Genomic DNA, 13,194 nt, shown 5'->3' on the forward strand with positions numbered 1-13,194 from the left:
CTCCGTGGGCAAACAAGTACCTGCTAATTATCAGTGCCCAGCTCCAGGCTGGAACCAGCACAGCATTAACCTGCTCCTCTGGAATAACAAGCTGCCCAGCCACTGTCCCACACGCTGTGTGAGCTGTTGGTGTGGAAGCAGCTGCTGCCGTGGATCAGGCACAGCTCCATCCCCACAGACACCTCAGGGGGTCATTCCTGGTTGGTACACAGTGCAAACAACAGCATGGTTTGTCCAGAAGTTTATTCCCAAGTTGTCCCTGGCCAGGATGGTCAGTTTAGGCAGAGCAGATAAATTCTCTTACAACCAGCCTGCTGATCACTGGCTGGAAATCTGTGGCTACAGGCATCAATTCCCCACTTCTATCTGTCCTTACAACTAACCATTACTCTTCACAACAGCACCACCTAAATCTTTTACTCAGAGGTAATTGCCAGGAGTTCAGAAGCAGGGTCACAGCAAACAATAAGAAAAGAGAAGGATGGAAAGGTGAACTTGGAATACCTTTGAGTGGGGGAAGATTCATTCACTGGTTTGGAGATGTGCAGCACCTTGTGTGTACGCTGGAGCTGCAGGAGAGCAGAGCTGAGGATTGTGGAGCACAGCTTTCCCTGCCTGAGCCTGAGCAGCTGTCTTGGAACTGGATGTGGAGAAAAGCTGCAAGGGAACAAAAGGGAGGAGAGAAAGCAGCCACTCCCCATTTCTACAGGGTCTAAGGAGCATTTTCCCTTATAGGAGCAGAAGTGAGACTCAGCTTGTTTGCCTTTAGGAGAATTTGTCTCTCTTGAAAGAAACAAACCACTTTCTTTTCTCAACAGCCATTTTTATTGCTTTTGACAACACACCACTGGAGTGAAAGGAAATAATTTTCTGCTATTCTTTAGCTTCTTCCTTTGTTAGAGCAGGTACATTTCCTGGGACTATTGATAAGGGAAAGTGGTTAACTGGTTACTGGTCATCCAAGCTGACCATGTAAGTGAAAAGAGTTGGAAATCCCTCAAAGCACCACAAAGCTGCCGCCACTCTGGAGAGTGATTAACCAACATTTGCATGGAGAACAAGTTCTTACAGGCACTGCCAACAAGACTGAAAGTCTGTGTCTCAAGATGTCATCACGGGGGCTCAGGCTTGAAAGCGTCAGCAACATGCAGTTCAAGAATAATCAACAAAAACCTTTCCAAAGGGCTTTGGCTGAAGTCCCTCACACACAAATCCTTCAAACCAGCCAGAATCAGTGTCCTGAGCCCCACCTTCAACCCCCAGCTCCTGCCACAGCCCAACCTCCAGCTACAAAATAAACACACACGGGGTTAACATTGAAGAATATTTACTTTCCTTCATATGGTACATTCTGTAAAGTGCTAAGTTCCTAAATTATACCGAGTTAAAATGATATACGGCTCTAGTATTTTAAACACAATAAATATAGAATGAGCCTTGGGCAACTGCATTGCAAGTTTTATTCTTTTTTTAGTAGACAGCCTAAATTTAGTAGTCAAAATAGCTCCAACAGTGCTCCAAGAAAATCTAGGAAGCGGTTATAAATAAAATCACATCCTTCAGAGCTATCCTACGCACTTCTCCTGTCCACATTGCACGGATAAGCAGCACTCCTGTGAGCATATGGAGCGAGGAAAAATAAGGAAGCTGAAAATTACCCAACAAAAAAATTGCAAAATCCTACAAGTTAACGCTACATATCCTCCCATAAATAGTCTGGCTTCCACATTTAATCTTAGTGCACATAACCCAGGTCTTTTATTTTTAACTCCCGTTAAAAAACTCTTCCAGGAAGAACATCTTGCAAGACACGGGTCGATTCATCCTCATCTTGCTCCTTTTTGCTGCAAAGTGGAAAAGACTCCTGCACGAACTGCCTGCACATGGGGCACTGCTGGAAATACCTGATGCAGCCATCACACAGGCACGTGTGTCTGCAGGGCAGGAGGACCCAGTTCACGGGGCCATTCTGGCACACCACACAGTCTTTGCTGTTTTCTTCCTGCAATTCTGGTTCACCTCCAGCCAGCCCTCTGTCAGTGCTGCTCTCACCAGGGAAGGTATCACTGGGGGAGAGTGCAGGACTGTTTGCAGACATGAAGAGTTGCTAAAATACACATAAACACAAATATTTAGGAGTGAACAAACTCTTCCTTAGTCTCTGCACACGCACAGGTGCAACGGAAGTTCCACTGGATCCATTCACTGGGTCAAACAGTGCCAGACTGTGTGGCTCCTGGCAGCTGCCTGGCCTCCAGTTAAAGGCATTTCAGAAACATGAAATTACATAAAACAGGGGGAAAATATTAAAGATAAGTCCTCAGACCTTGGTTGCATCAAGTCAATGTCATGCATGAAATTTAACAGAAGTGCTCAGGTTTTGAGCAGCTCGGGTTTGTTTCTGGTCCATCAGTCTCTGTGCCTAGAGGGATCCTCTATCTGTTCCTACCAAAATCATATCCACCATGCTGTCAAATCTGCTTCACTCAACACATTCTGCTCTTGCTCATATTCCAACCCCCTACTCCTTTTTTAGTCTTATTTTATGTGAAGCGCAAATTCTTCTGGGCATGATTCCTAAGCATAGAGTAAGAAGAAGGCATTTTAAAAAAGTAAGTTTCTTCTGAGGCTTTCCTGATTAAAAGGGAATTTTGAAGAAAGGAAATAACAATTCTGGAAAGAAGAAGCATTCAACAGTGAATTTCTTCCTACTGCTTTACTAAGTGGACACTAGGACACCTAGATTAGAAGCACTTAATTCTCTGGGAAACCTTGACTATTTTAATGGAAAATATTTCTGTACAGTAAGTTCCTGTGACACTACTTAACTGATAAAATAATTTAAACTACCATCCAGTTCTTTGCATGACAATAGAAGTCTTGTACTAATTTAGGCTCCTGAAAGCCTACACAAGCTAAAGTTAACACTATCATACACATGAAACCAGACTCCGTGCGTGGCTTACCTTCAGGTCATGGTATTGACCTTGAGCCAGGAGGAGATACTGATACAAAATTCGGCAGGAAAGTCTGTAGCTTTCATCAGGAACGTGAATTACAGCTACCATTGCAATCTACAAACAGAAAAAAATTCTATGTTTAATAACCTTATCACTCAGGCTGAGAGAACTGGGGGCGTTCACCCCGGAGAAGGTTCCAGGGAAACCTCAGAGCCCCCTCCAGTGCCTAAAGGGGCTCCAGAAGAGCGGGAGAGGGACTTGGGACAAGGGATGGAGGGACAAGACACAGGGAATGGCTTCCCACTGACACAGGGCAGGGATGGATGGGACATTGGGAAGGAATTTCTAGCTATGAGGGTGGGGAGGCCCTGGCACAGGGTGCCCAGAGAAGCTGTGGCTGTCCCTGGATCCCTGGAAGTGTTCAAGGTCAGGTTGGACAGAGCTTGGAGCCACCTGGGATAGTGGAATGTGTCCCTGCCCAAGGCAGGGGGTGAAATATTATCTTCAAGGTCCCTTCCAACCCGTATTATTCCCTGATTCTCTGATTTGCTTTGGTATGGCTCCTGACCTGCTTAATTCCTCAGACAATCAGGAATTCAACGATGTTGACTTCAAGCACTGATCAAATAAATAAAAAAATACAGTGGATAAGATAGAAACAGGATGTGACACAAGAGAGCCCTTGGTGCTCCTTCAGCTTTTCACCCTGCTTCCCCATGGAGCTCTTCTGTAGCCAGTTTATAGCAGAGACCTGCTCTGGCTGCTCCCTCCTCATGGAATTACACCCCAAACTGCAAAGGCACCTGAGCATTCTTCTCCACTTTCTTCCCCTTCCCTCAGAAACACACAGACTGCAGTTTTTAGACTCCAAAAATCAGTAAGAAGTGATTGGCTTGTAATCCGAGCAGGCAAAAGACAGATTTCACTGGAAAGGATTCTGAACCCCCACGGGCTGACTTCAGATAATTCCTCTGGAAATACAAGCACTCCAAGCTTGCATGCTGTGCCTAATAACCCCCACCCTGCCCAAATTACGTAATAGCCTCTAAAAAGCTGGGAAAAAAAGAAAGTGAAATTCAATATTATTGTAGTTCCCAGAAGCTGTCAAAAGAGAAATGAAATATAGAAGCTGTTTTGCTTTAAAAAGAAATTTAAAGGCAAATTAGACTTGCACTTCAAAATCCACACATGGCTAATTAAATACAGAGTTCAAATGTGTACGTACCTACACATATGGATTTTTAAGAACTGATTTCACTATTCCTTGGCAAAAGGGTCTTTTTTTTCTAAATCACAGTGCCTGAGATCTAAGCTTCCACCTTAGCCGTGACAGTCTTCCAGTAATTTCTGTATGTTTTATATATGGTCATGCTAATTTTCTGGATCTAGAGGAAAGTGATGGCACAAAACCAAGTAGGGATCATCTTGCCACAAAACCAGTTAGGACAAAAATCAGACGACCTCCCCCAGGAAAGAATCACTGAAACACATCCACAGTGATGGACACCCACACAGACCCCCCAAGTATAATTAAAAATGGTAATATCACACTGGCAAAGATCCATCTCCACATTCCATTTCTATTTTACAAGTTTGTTTCAACAAACCAGACGCAATTCTGACATTTGTCTGGCAAGGAGTTCAGGTGGAGCTACTCCCGACTGGATTTACAGATGTGTTCCTTTCCTCCAAAACCAGGGGAAAAATACCTCCATCACTCTCCTTCCACCCCTTTCTTTTATGTCAAGGCTCAAAAGAGAGGTGTTACAAATTCACGCCCATGCTAATGCCAAATAAATTCAAATACTACATTTAGAGTCTCTATGAAAATGTATTAAAACATTCAAACATCTCAAGTGGGGACAGGAGGGAGGAGGGAGTCCTAAAGTCAGGTGACAAGAAGCCAAGGACAGCCATCACCTGGAAAGGGGACAGAGGACCCATTTCTTAGGCACTGGTGTGATTGCAGCTTGCAGGTGAATGGATGGAAAAGTGTTCAGTGGATTTTGGCTTGGAATTTGCTTCCAAGTTCAGCTGTGCTACTGTTCAAGGAGCTGCTGCAAGCAGATTATCAATCCAATGAAAAGATGGGAGATAAAAGTGTGTCTCAAATCATTCAGAGTTCACCAATTTAGAGTTTATAAAGGGTATTGAACAGCATGTGGCAAGGCTGAAGCTGCTTTAATAGCAAGAGATTAGGAGGAGACCCTTTTTGAGGAGCTGAGTATCTCCTATCAGCCTCAAGCCAGACTTTCACCCCTTCCTGTAAGTGCCCTGGAGTTGGCTCCTGTGAGACACAACCATGACACAGATCTGGGGCAGAAAGGTAATTTCTAGGTTTCTAATAGCCAAGTCAGCAATGAGCTCCATATCTGTGCCAGACACTTATTAAAAAAATCCCTCTACCTTGCCAACAGAATCTATGAATCTGTGTAAGTGCAAGAGCTCCACCACATGCCTGTGTGATCCCAGAAATCAGGTTGTTAAACTGCCCCAACCCTCATTCCTCTGACCACAGGGACACTGGCAGGCAGAAGCTTTGGGGAAATCACAACCATCTTTTAAATGCTGTAGTGAATAAGTAAAGAGTAAGCAATCTTTTTCCATTGCCTCTTCAAAGACTGAGGTTTGGAAGTTAAAGCTTTGAACTGCTTTATTTTATCAAATAAGAAAAGTGAGGGACCAAATTCTAGGGAACAGGAAGGTGAAGCTGCTTTATTCAAGCCTTTCTCCTGAAACATTCAGACCTTAAACACAGTGACCCTGAAGTATACTCTGATATTACTTACAATATCATGTATTTCTCTGTCTTCTTCATCTGCTAACGTCAGCAGTGCTACCAAGGGATAGCGAGCTCTAGGCACGGGGCCAAAATCCACAACTTGAGCATCTTCTGGTAACTGACAATATTTCTCTGCCTTGTCATTTTTCTTAATGCTTTGCCTGTGTCAAGGAAAACAATCAGTGGCTGCAATTGCAGACAAACATGACGTTTGCATGAAGAATGTTTCTCATGGTGTTTGTTCATAAATGAGTTGTGCCAAAATCTGCAGCGCGTTTACCATCCTCAATGCTCCCCGTGCCAAAAAAATCAACATATTTTGTCAAAACAATTCAAAAAAAGGATACAAGTACTGCTGTTTGTAGAGGTATTCGTTGTAGAGAGCATCCTCTAATGCCTGAGGAGTCTTTATTCTGAAGCAGTAGACGTGTTTCTGCAGCGCTTCGTGGAGCTTCTGGACGTTGCAGCCCCAGTAGCAGGTAAGGACACAGTCCTCCAGGCAGTCAGGTGTCAGCACTACACCCCCTTGGAGAAAGAGGAGAGGGATTTCATTAACCCACCACGTGCAGGAATCCTGGAATCGCCAAGTCTAGATGCTTGAAGAGCTACAAGCAGAAAACAACTTCAGTGTCACTGATTTTTATCACAGAACCATAAAATCATAGCATGGTTTGGGTTGGAAGGGACCTTAAAGGTCACCTTGTTCTACCCCCTGCCATTCCACTGTCCCAGGCTGCTCCAAGCTCCAATGTCCAACCTGACCTTGAACATTTCCAGGGATCCAGGGACAGCCACAGCTTCTCTGGGCACCCTGTGCCAGGGCCTCCCCACCCTCACAGCTGGGAATTCCTTCCCAATGTCCCATCCATCCCTGCCGTCTGTCAGTGAGAAGCCATTCCCTGTGTCCTGTCCCTCCATCCCTTGTCCCAAGTCCCTCTCTGTGCAATCTGTGCCTGGGTTACACCACTCTCACAGGGAAGGATTTCTTCCCACTATCCCATCTATCCCTGCCCTCTGGCAGGAAGTGGGAAGCCAGTCCTCCTTGTCCTGTCCCTCCAGGCCCTTTTAAAAGTCTCTTCTTCTAGGCTCCCTTCAGGTACTGAAAGGCTGCAATTAGGCCACCCCTAAAATGCTAAACATTATAAAATAACAAAAATTAGTTATCATTATAAACAAATCTTCTGACTATCTAGATTCAGCTTAGTGTTTATGTAAATCAGTGGGGATGAGGAGGTGGGTGTGAGGAGATAAAATGGCTGATTAAGCTCACAAAAATACCACATGTATTTTATGAACGGTAAATTTTAACTTCTGGTAACACTTTACACACTCACTGGCAGATCCAAGAGCACAACCTTTGCCCAAAGTCCATTCCCTCCTGAGATAATGGCAGTAATTAGATCACTCACCTACAAAACTCTCTGTGGTCTCAAAGAATAAGGCTCTTGATCATGCAGAGGGAGGTGAAAAAGGGTATCTATGCTCTCCATTCTTTTTTCAAAAACCAGTTAACCTCTAAACACTTCCTGCACAAACAGGAGCAGGAGTGCTCAAAGCTCCTGAAAAAATCCCAGTTACCTGAATTGTGGGATTTGTTGTTTTGGGGGGGTTATGTTGAGGTAGGAGGGAAATCTGCTGCAGCCCCTCCTCATGCATTGGAAGGCCCCACCTCCGTGTGGGTGGAAGATGCTCAGCCTTGCTCACTGCTCCCCAGTGATGCAGAAGGCCATGAATTCCACTTCCTCTGTGGGTGATTTCAGGAATGATAGGGGTGGCTTCAACTCTGATCCAAACAGATACTTACATTCAGCTTCAATTGGAGAACAGATAGAAAAAGAGAGTGATGATTTATTTATTTATCTATTTATTAAAAATAGTGCACTTCCAAATACTGCTGAAGATCTGGGCTTAGATTTAAGTGGGTGGCACATGTTCCATAATGAATTCTGTACAATTCTACAATTCCATGAAATTTATAGAAACGCCCACAGTGGTTGGTAATTTGCAAATGTTTTAGTTACTTAAAGATCTGTAATAGCAGGAAGTGTTCCATTAATGAGAATTAAACTGTACCTCCATATCCACACATTTCACTTTTAAAAACACCATGTTTATAAACTGTGTAAAAGCTTATTTCTGTTGGAATGGAAGTGTATTTCTGAGGAATTATGACAGAGAAAAAGGATGAGAGCAAAAACAATGATCTTTAAGGTCCCCTCCAACCCAAACCATTCTATGATTCTAGGCAGAAAATGGAAAGTACCAAGTTCAGGAATGCAAATTGACAAAACCCACATAAGAAATTCACTGACTTGTTACTGAAGCTGCAGCAGGATTAGAGATCTCCAACCCAAAAGGATTCTTCACTTGTCTCATCTGCTTTTTCAATACCCTTGTGCTGGATTCTCTCTCTTCTGAGTTCCTCAGAATAACAGGAACACCCAAACCAAACCTAGGAGACACAAAACAAGAAGAACGAGTGGGTTCAGTGTTAGTGTTGAAACATTTGATTTTTTTTTTTGTCAGCTCTAAATAGCAAGCAGCAGAACAAATAGAGCTAGCTTGGCTTTCCAGAATATCTGCCAGGATGCATGGATAATGTATCCTGCAATTTCGACTTCAGCTTTTTGTCAGAAGGCAGGAGTCTGCACACTGATGCAGGGAATCTTTAAAGGGGAAATATTTTGCTCTGGGTTTCCACAAAGGAAATAAAATTAATGAGAGTTGTCAGTGCCCTCTAGTGGTAAAGGGTTAGGCCAGAATTTCCTCCCATCTGAGTCCTGCAGAACTGAGCACCATTCCAGCCTCCTCCCGTGAGCAGGGACACTTTGCACTAGCCCAGGTTGCTTCCAGCCCCACCCAACGTGGCCTTGAACAATTCCAGGGATGAGGCAGCCACAGCTTCTCTGGGCAATCTGTGCCATGGCCTCATCTCCATCACAGACAAGAATTCCTTCCCAATATCCAACCTCAAGCTGCTCTCTGTCCGTTTAAAGCCATTCCTCTCATGGAAACATTTGTATTTGTTCAGTGGCATCATGGAAGGCTCGTGGCCATGCTTGGTTTGGGCACACAGAGGGTCAGTTCTCTCTGCCACAAGGGAAAACACCCACAGTGACATCCCAGGGGCTGCAGGGGAATATCCCAGTTAAACATCTCACAAAGAAACCAGAGGCAGTAGCTGTTTCCCTTCTTCAATTCCCAAACTCTAATAGAAGCGATCTCTGCAGCCCTGTTTTATATCAGAATCTGCCTGATTGTGGTGGAAAATCCCTGTTCCTTGGAAATTTTCTTCACTGGATGAAAGCAACAGGATTATCCTCATGAAAAGTGGCAAGATAAAAGAGCCTCTGATACAGTTTTAGCAGCAGCTGAAGGCACAGAGGCCTTTCTGTTCCACATTAAGTCATGGTTTTCCGTAAATTTTAAATGTAGGAAACGTAGGAAGGATGAGTAAAGATACAGTTTTTATTTTATGATCTAACAGTCCAGATCATTAGCTGGTAGAGGAGAACATAAATTTCTTCAGAGCAGTGCTAGCTTAGAAAAAGCAGGAATTTCCAAGGGTTTAGTTAATGAATGAATGTTTCTGCAGAGCCAGACTTCCAACAGGTGCTGAGCCTTCAGCTCCACCTAACAGGAGTATTCCCCTCCAGCTAAAAATACATTGCCCAGGAAATCAGGTGATCTAAATTCCACTTCACCCCTGTGCCCAGGGCACCTGTGGGACTGGCTCTGGAAGCTGCCTGTGCATTAACCTACTTGGACTGTGAGCAGAGCCACAGGTATGCAGAGCTGCCCACAGGAACAGACGCTCCTCCCATCACTGCAAGGCTTGACAAATCAGAACACGAACGTTCCTCAACAGTTGGTGTTTTTCAGGCTGACTGACACCAACACAAACACACCATTAAAGAAATTAATGCTGAAAATTATGGGGGAGCCCAAATGCCACTGCAGCAATAGATCAGGTATGCTGTGCTCCAGTGACATTTGCATTTACAGTGCTCTGTGTGGCAAATGAAGGATTTGAGTTGTTTTCCTGAGCAAGTTCAGGAGCACTTGAGCTGTAACTGCAGCTGCAGGCACAGGAAAATCCCTTGGAGGCTCCTGGACACTGCCATGGCACAGGAGAATTCCAAGGAAGCAGCAAATACCCCTGAGCAGCTGCCTACACATTCACCTGCTTGTATGTGCTGAGCTCCTGGCTACAGCTCCTCCTTGATTAACAGGCCCTTAATACTCCAGTTTGAAGAAAAAAATGCATGTATTTCCATAAACTGCAATAACACCTAGTGCAGGTGCAACTGGAATCTCTGATCCTGAAAAAAAAAAGCCTCTGGACAGTCCTCTGTACAGCCTGTACCCAAAAGACACCAGTGCATACGTGTTAGGATCTTGTAGCACTCATCTACTTCAGACCATTTTGAGCAGGGGATTGCCAGAATTTACTACAAGTAGATAAATAATGATTAAATTGGCAAAAGCATCAGTGGATAGGGATAGACATAATGAACATTTATCTAAATATTGGTTCAGTATAATAATTTTTATGTTAGGATCTTGTAGCACTCATCTATTTCTGACCATTTTGAGCAGGGGGGGATTGCCAGAATTTACTCCAAGTAGATAAATAATGATTAAATTGGCAAAAGCATCAGTGGATAGGGATAGACATAATGAACATTTATCTAAATATTGGTTCAGTATAATAATTTTTTTAAAAATACCTTTATCACCAGCACTTTGCAGATATTAATGTGGAACCAATGAGAGGAAGTTCAACAACTCTAGTTTTATTTTCATCACAAGCCACATGAGTTTGGTGTAGCCACAATTTTTACATGAAAGATTTTGATTGCCAATCAATTCTCTGCTCTTGGCAAGTACCAGTATTTACATTTACAGCCACTCCTGAGGGTTAGGGACATTCAAGGAGCTGCTTCTGAAAAAGGCAAGAGCGGAGTTTTGGCGTCATCCTCTCAAACACAAGCAGAAACCCTTTCACTCACCACCCCTCGACACTTCAGGAGATCAGTTCACAGATTCACAGAATCATGTAGGTTGGAAAAGACCCAGGCTGCACGCAGGGAGCTGTGCAGAGCCACAAGGTCCCCCCGAGCCTCCTTTTCTCCAGGCTGAGCCCCTTCCCAGCTCCCTCAGCCTCTCCAGGGGCTCCAGACCCTTCCCCAGCTCTGCTCCCTTGCCTCGACACACACACATAGCTCAGAACATACAAACGCATTGTTTGCCAATATTATGAATGATATTACAAAAACCATTAAGAAAACACTTCGGTGTTACTAAAAGAGAAACGAGCTTAACAGAAATACGTATTTCTTTTTAAAATTATTTTTATTGCTCGTTTAGAAGCCTAGGAGTGTTTGGGTTGGAAGGGACCGTTCCAAGCCCCTACCGTGGGCCTGGCCTTGCTCCCCCTCAGCACTGCCCAGGCACCCTCGGCCGAGCCCCACCGGCCCCCGAGCACTGACCAGCCGAGGACGAGCGCGCTGGTGACGAGGAAGCAGACGGACACCAGGGCGATGTAAAACAGCGGCGAATACTCGTACAGCGTAACCAGGAACACGGCGGCCATCGAGCTGGCCGCGCCGCCCTCAGCCTGCGACTGAAGCCGCTGCCCCCAGCGTGCCAGGGACGGGGTGGAGCCATGGCGGCTCGGAGTGAAGGCGCTGCCCTCAGCGTGCCAGGGACGGGGTGGAGCCATGGCGGCACGGAGTGAAGGCGCTGCCCTCAGCGTGCCAGGGACGGGGTGGAGCCATGGCGGCACCGAGTGAAGGCGCTGCCCTCAGCGTGCCAGGGACGGGGTGGAGCCATGGCGGCACCGAGTGAAGGCGCTGCCCTCAGCGCGCCAGGGACGGGGTGGAGCCATGGCGGCTCGGAGTGAAGGCGCTGCCCTCAGCGTGCCAGGGACGGGGTGGAGCCATGGCGGCACCGAGTGAAGGCGCTGCCCTCAGCGTGCCAGGGACGGGGTGGAGCCATGGCGGCACGGAGTGAAGGCGCTGCCCTCAGCGCGCCATGGACCGGGGCGGGGGGGGAGCCATGGTGGCCACAGCGTTCCAGGGTCGGCACAGACACATGAAACGTCACAAATTAAATAATATGCCGATGACAACTTTATTGAAATTCATGACAAAAACCAAAGTATCATTTGTATCCATAGAGTTATAAGAATATCGATTGTTACTATCAATTCCTATATTTACAGACATTATATATTCTGTGACATCTATTACATGAAATATGCCATATACAATTTATAAAATACAGGTTAAAATATACTCTTATGTATTGTTAAATTCTACCATATATTTATATCATATTCATATACGTATTTTATATAATGTACATATAAAATACATACAATATATTTCATATAATACACTGCTACGTAATACGTTTTTGCAATAAAAAATTTTTAAAAATGTGTAATTCCTGACTAATAAATTTATATTCTCCTCCAGCAAAACTCTAGTACTACATTTTTTTCAAACTTTTATATATAATAATTTAATATTGTTACAAATAATACCAGTTAATATACTGTACAACTGTATTATTCAACAAAAACAGTTATCTAGATATAATAAATATATATCATTATTTCTAAACTTTTCCTCTATTGAAATCCAGGCACATCAATCTGGCCCAATCCTCCTTCAAACACCTCCATCCAGGAGCAAGTGCAATGTTACAGCAGGGAAAAGCATGAACAGATGCAATTACTACAGATACAATAAAGACAGAGAGAGGGAAGAGGTGCAGGGCCTGGCAGGAGCCCTGAGCCTCTGGCCCGGCTTTGCAGGGCTGTGCTCGGCAGCAAGCGCAGCTCTGTGCGCTGGCTGCTCACAAAGACATGCGGCTGGCCTTGGCCAGCCCACAGAGCATCCCGCTCACCTTCCTGTTCATTCAAAACAGCCTGGCCATTCTCTTCTTTACCATTTTCACGGTCCTCCACATTTCCTTCAAGTCTTTGCATCTCCTCTTGAACCGAAGCCTTCTCTGCTCGATTTCCATCCTGCGCCTTCTGGCCTCGTCTTCAGCCCTCCGGGCCGCTGCTCTCTGCTTCATGGCCGCCCTTCTGTGCCTGATCCAGAGGAACAAAGGCAGGAAGAGCAGCTCAGCAGCAGCCCAGTAGGGCCCCTGCTGCACGGCTGCCGAGAGCAGGGGTCCCCAGGCAGGCTCGGGTGGCTCTGGGGTAGCCTGCTCCAGGTCCTCTTTGCTCAGCTCTGCATCTTCATGCGGAGTGATCACCAGGGGCCGTAGAAAGTGGAAGATGAGCAGCGCAACCAGGGCAAGGACTGATTTGTCTGCCATGGTCTGCAGGAGGAGAGAGACAAGGGTTTCACCCCCCCAAGCTCTTGTCAAGGAGATACAAGCATCATCAATACTGCTGATTATAATCAATAATATTATCTATTAAAGCACCAGAGA

The 13,194-nt window shown here is 45.2% G+C and overlaps 1 protein-coding gene across 1 annotated transcript; it reads right to left on the reverse strand.

The window, feature by feature from the left end:
- Window positions 1–1,310: 1,310 nt before the first annotated feature.
- On the reverse strand, window positions 1,311–11,646 carry CGRRF1 (cell growth regulator with ring finger domain 1). Its single transcript, XM_041413164.1, has 6 exons — window positions 11,235–11,646; window positions 8,055–8,194; window positions 6,090–6,267; window positions 5,750–5,897; window positions 2,967–3,074; window positions 1,311–2,107 (listed from the first exon to the last, which is right to left on the reverse strand). Exons 1-6 carry the CDS (start codon window positions 11,465–11,467, stop codon window positions 1,775–1,777), a joined length of 1,140 nt encoding a protein of 379 aa, XP_041269098.1. The 5' UTR covers window positions 11,468–11,646; the 3' UTR covers window positions 1,311–1,774.
- Between the last annotated feature and the right edge of the window lie 1,548 nt (window positions 11,647–13,194).

Source organism: Onychostruthus taczanowskii, unplaced genomic scaffold, assembly GCF_017590055.1.
Source record: "Onychostruthus taczanowskii isolate IOZ18803 unplaced genomic scaffold, ASM1759005v1 scaffold103, whole genome shotgun sequence".
NCBI classification, from domain to species: domain Eukaryota; kingdom Metazoa; phylum Chordata; class Aves; order Passeriformes; family Passeridae; genus Onychostruthus; species Onychostruthus taczanowskii.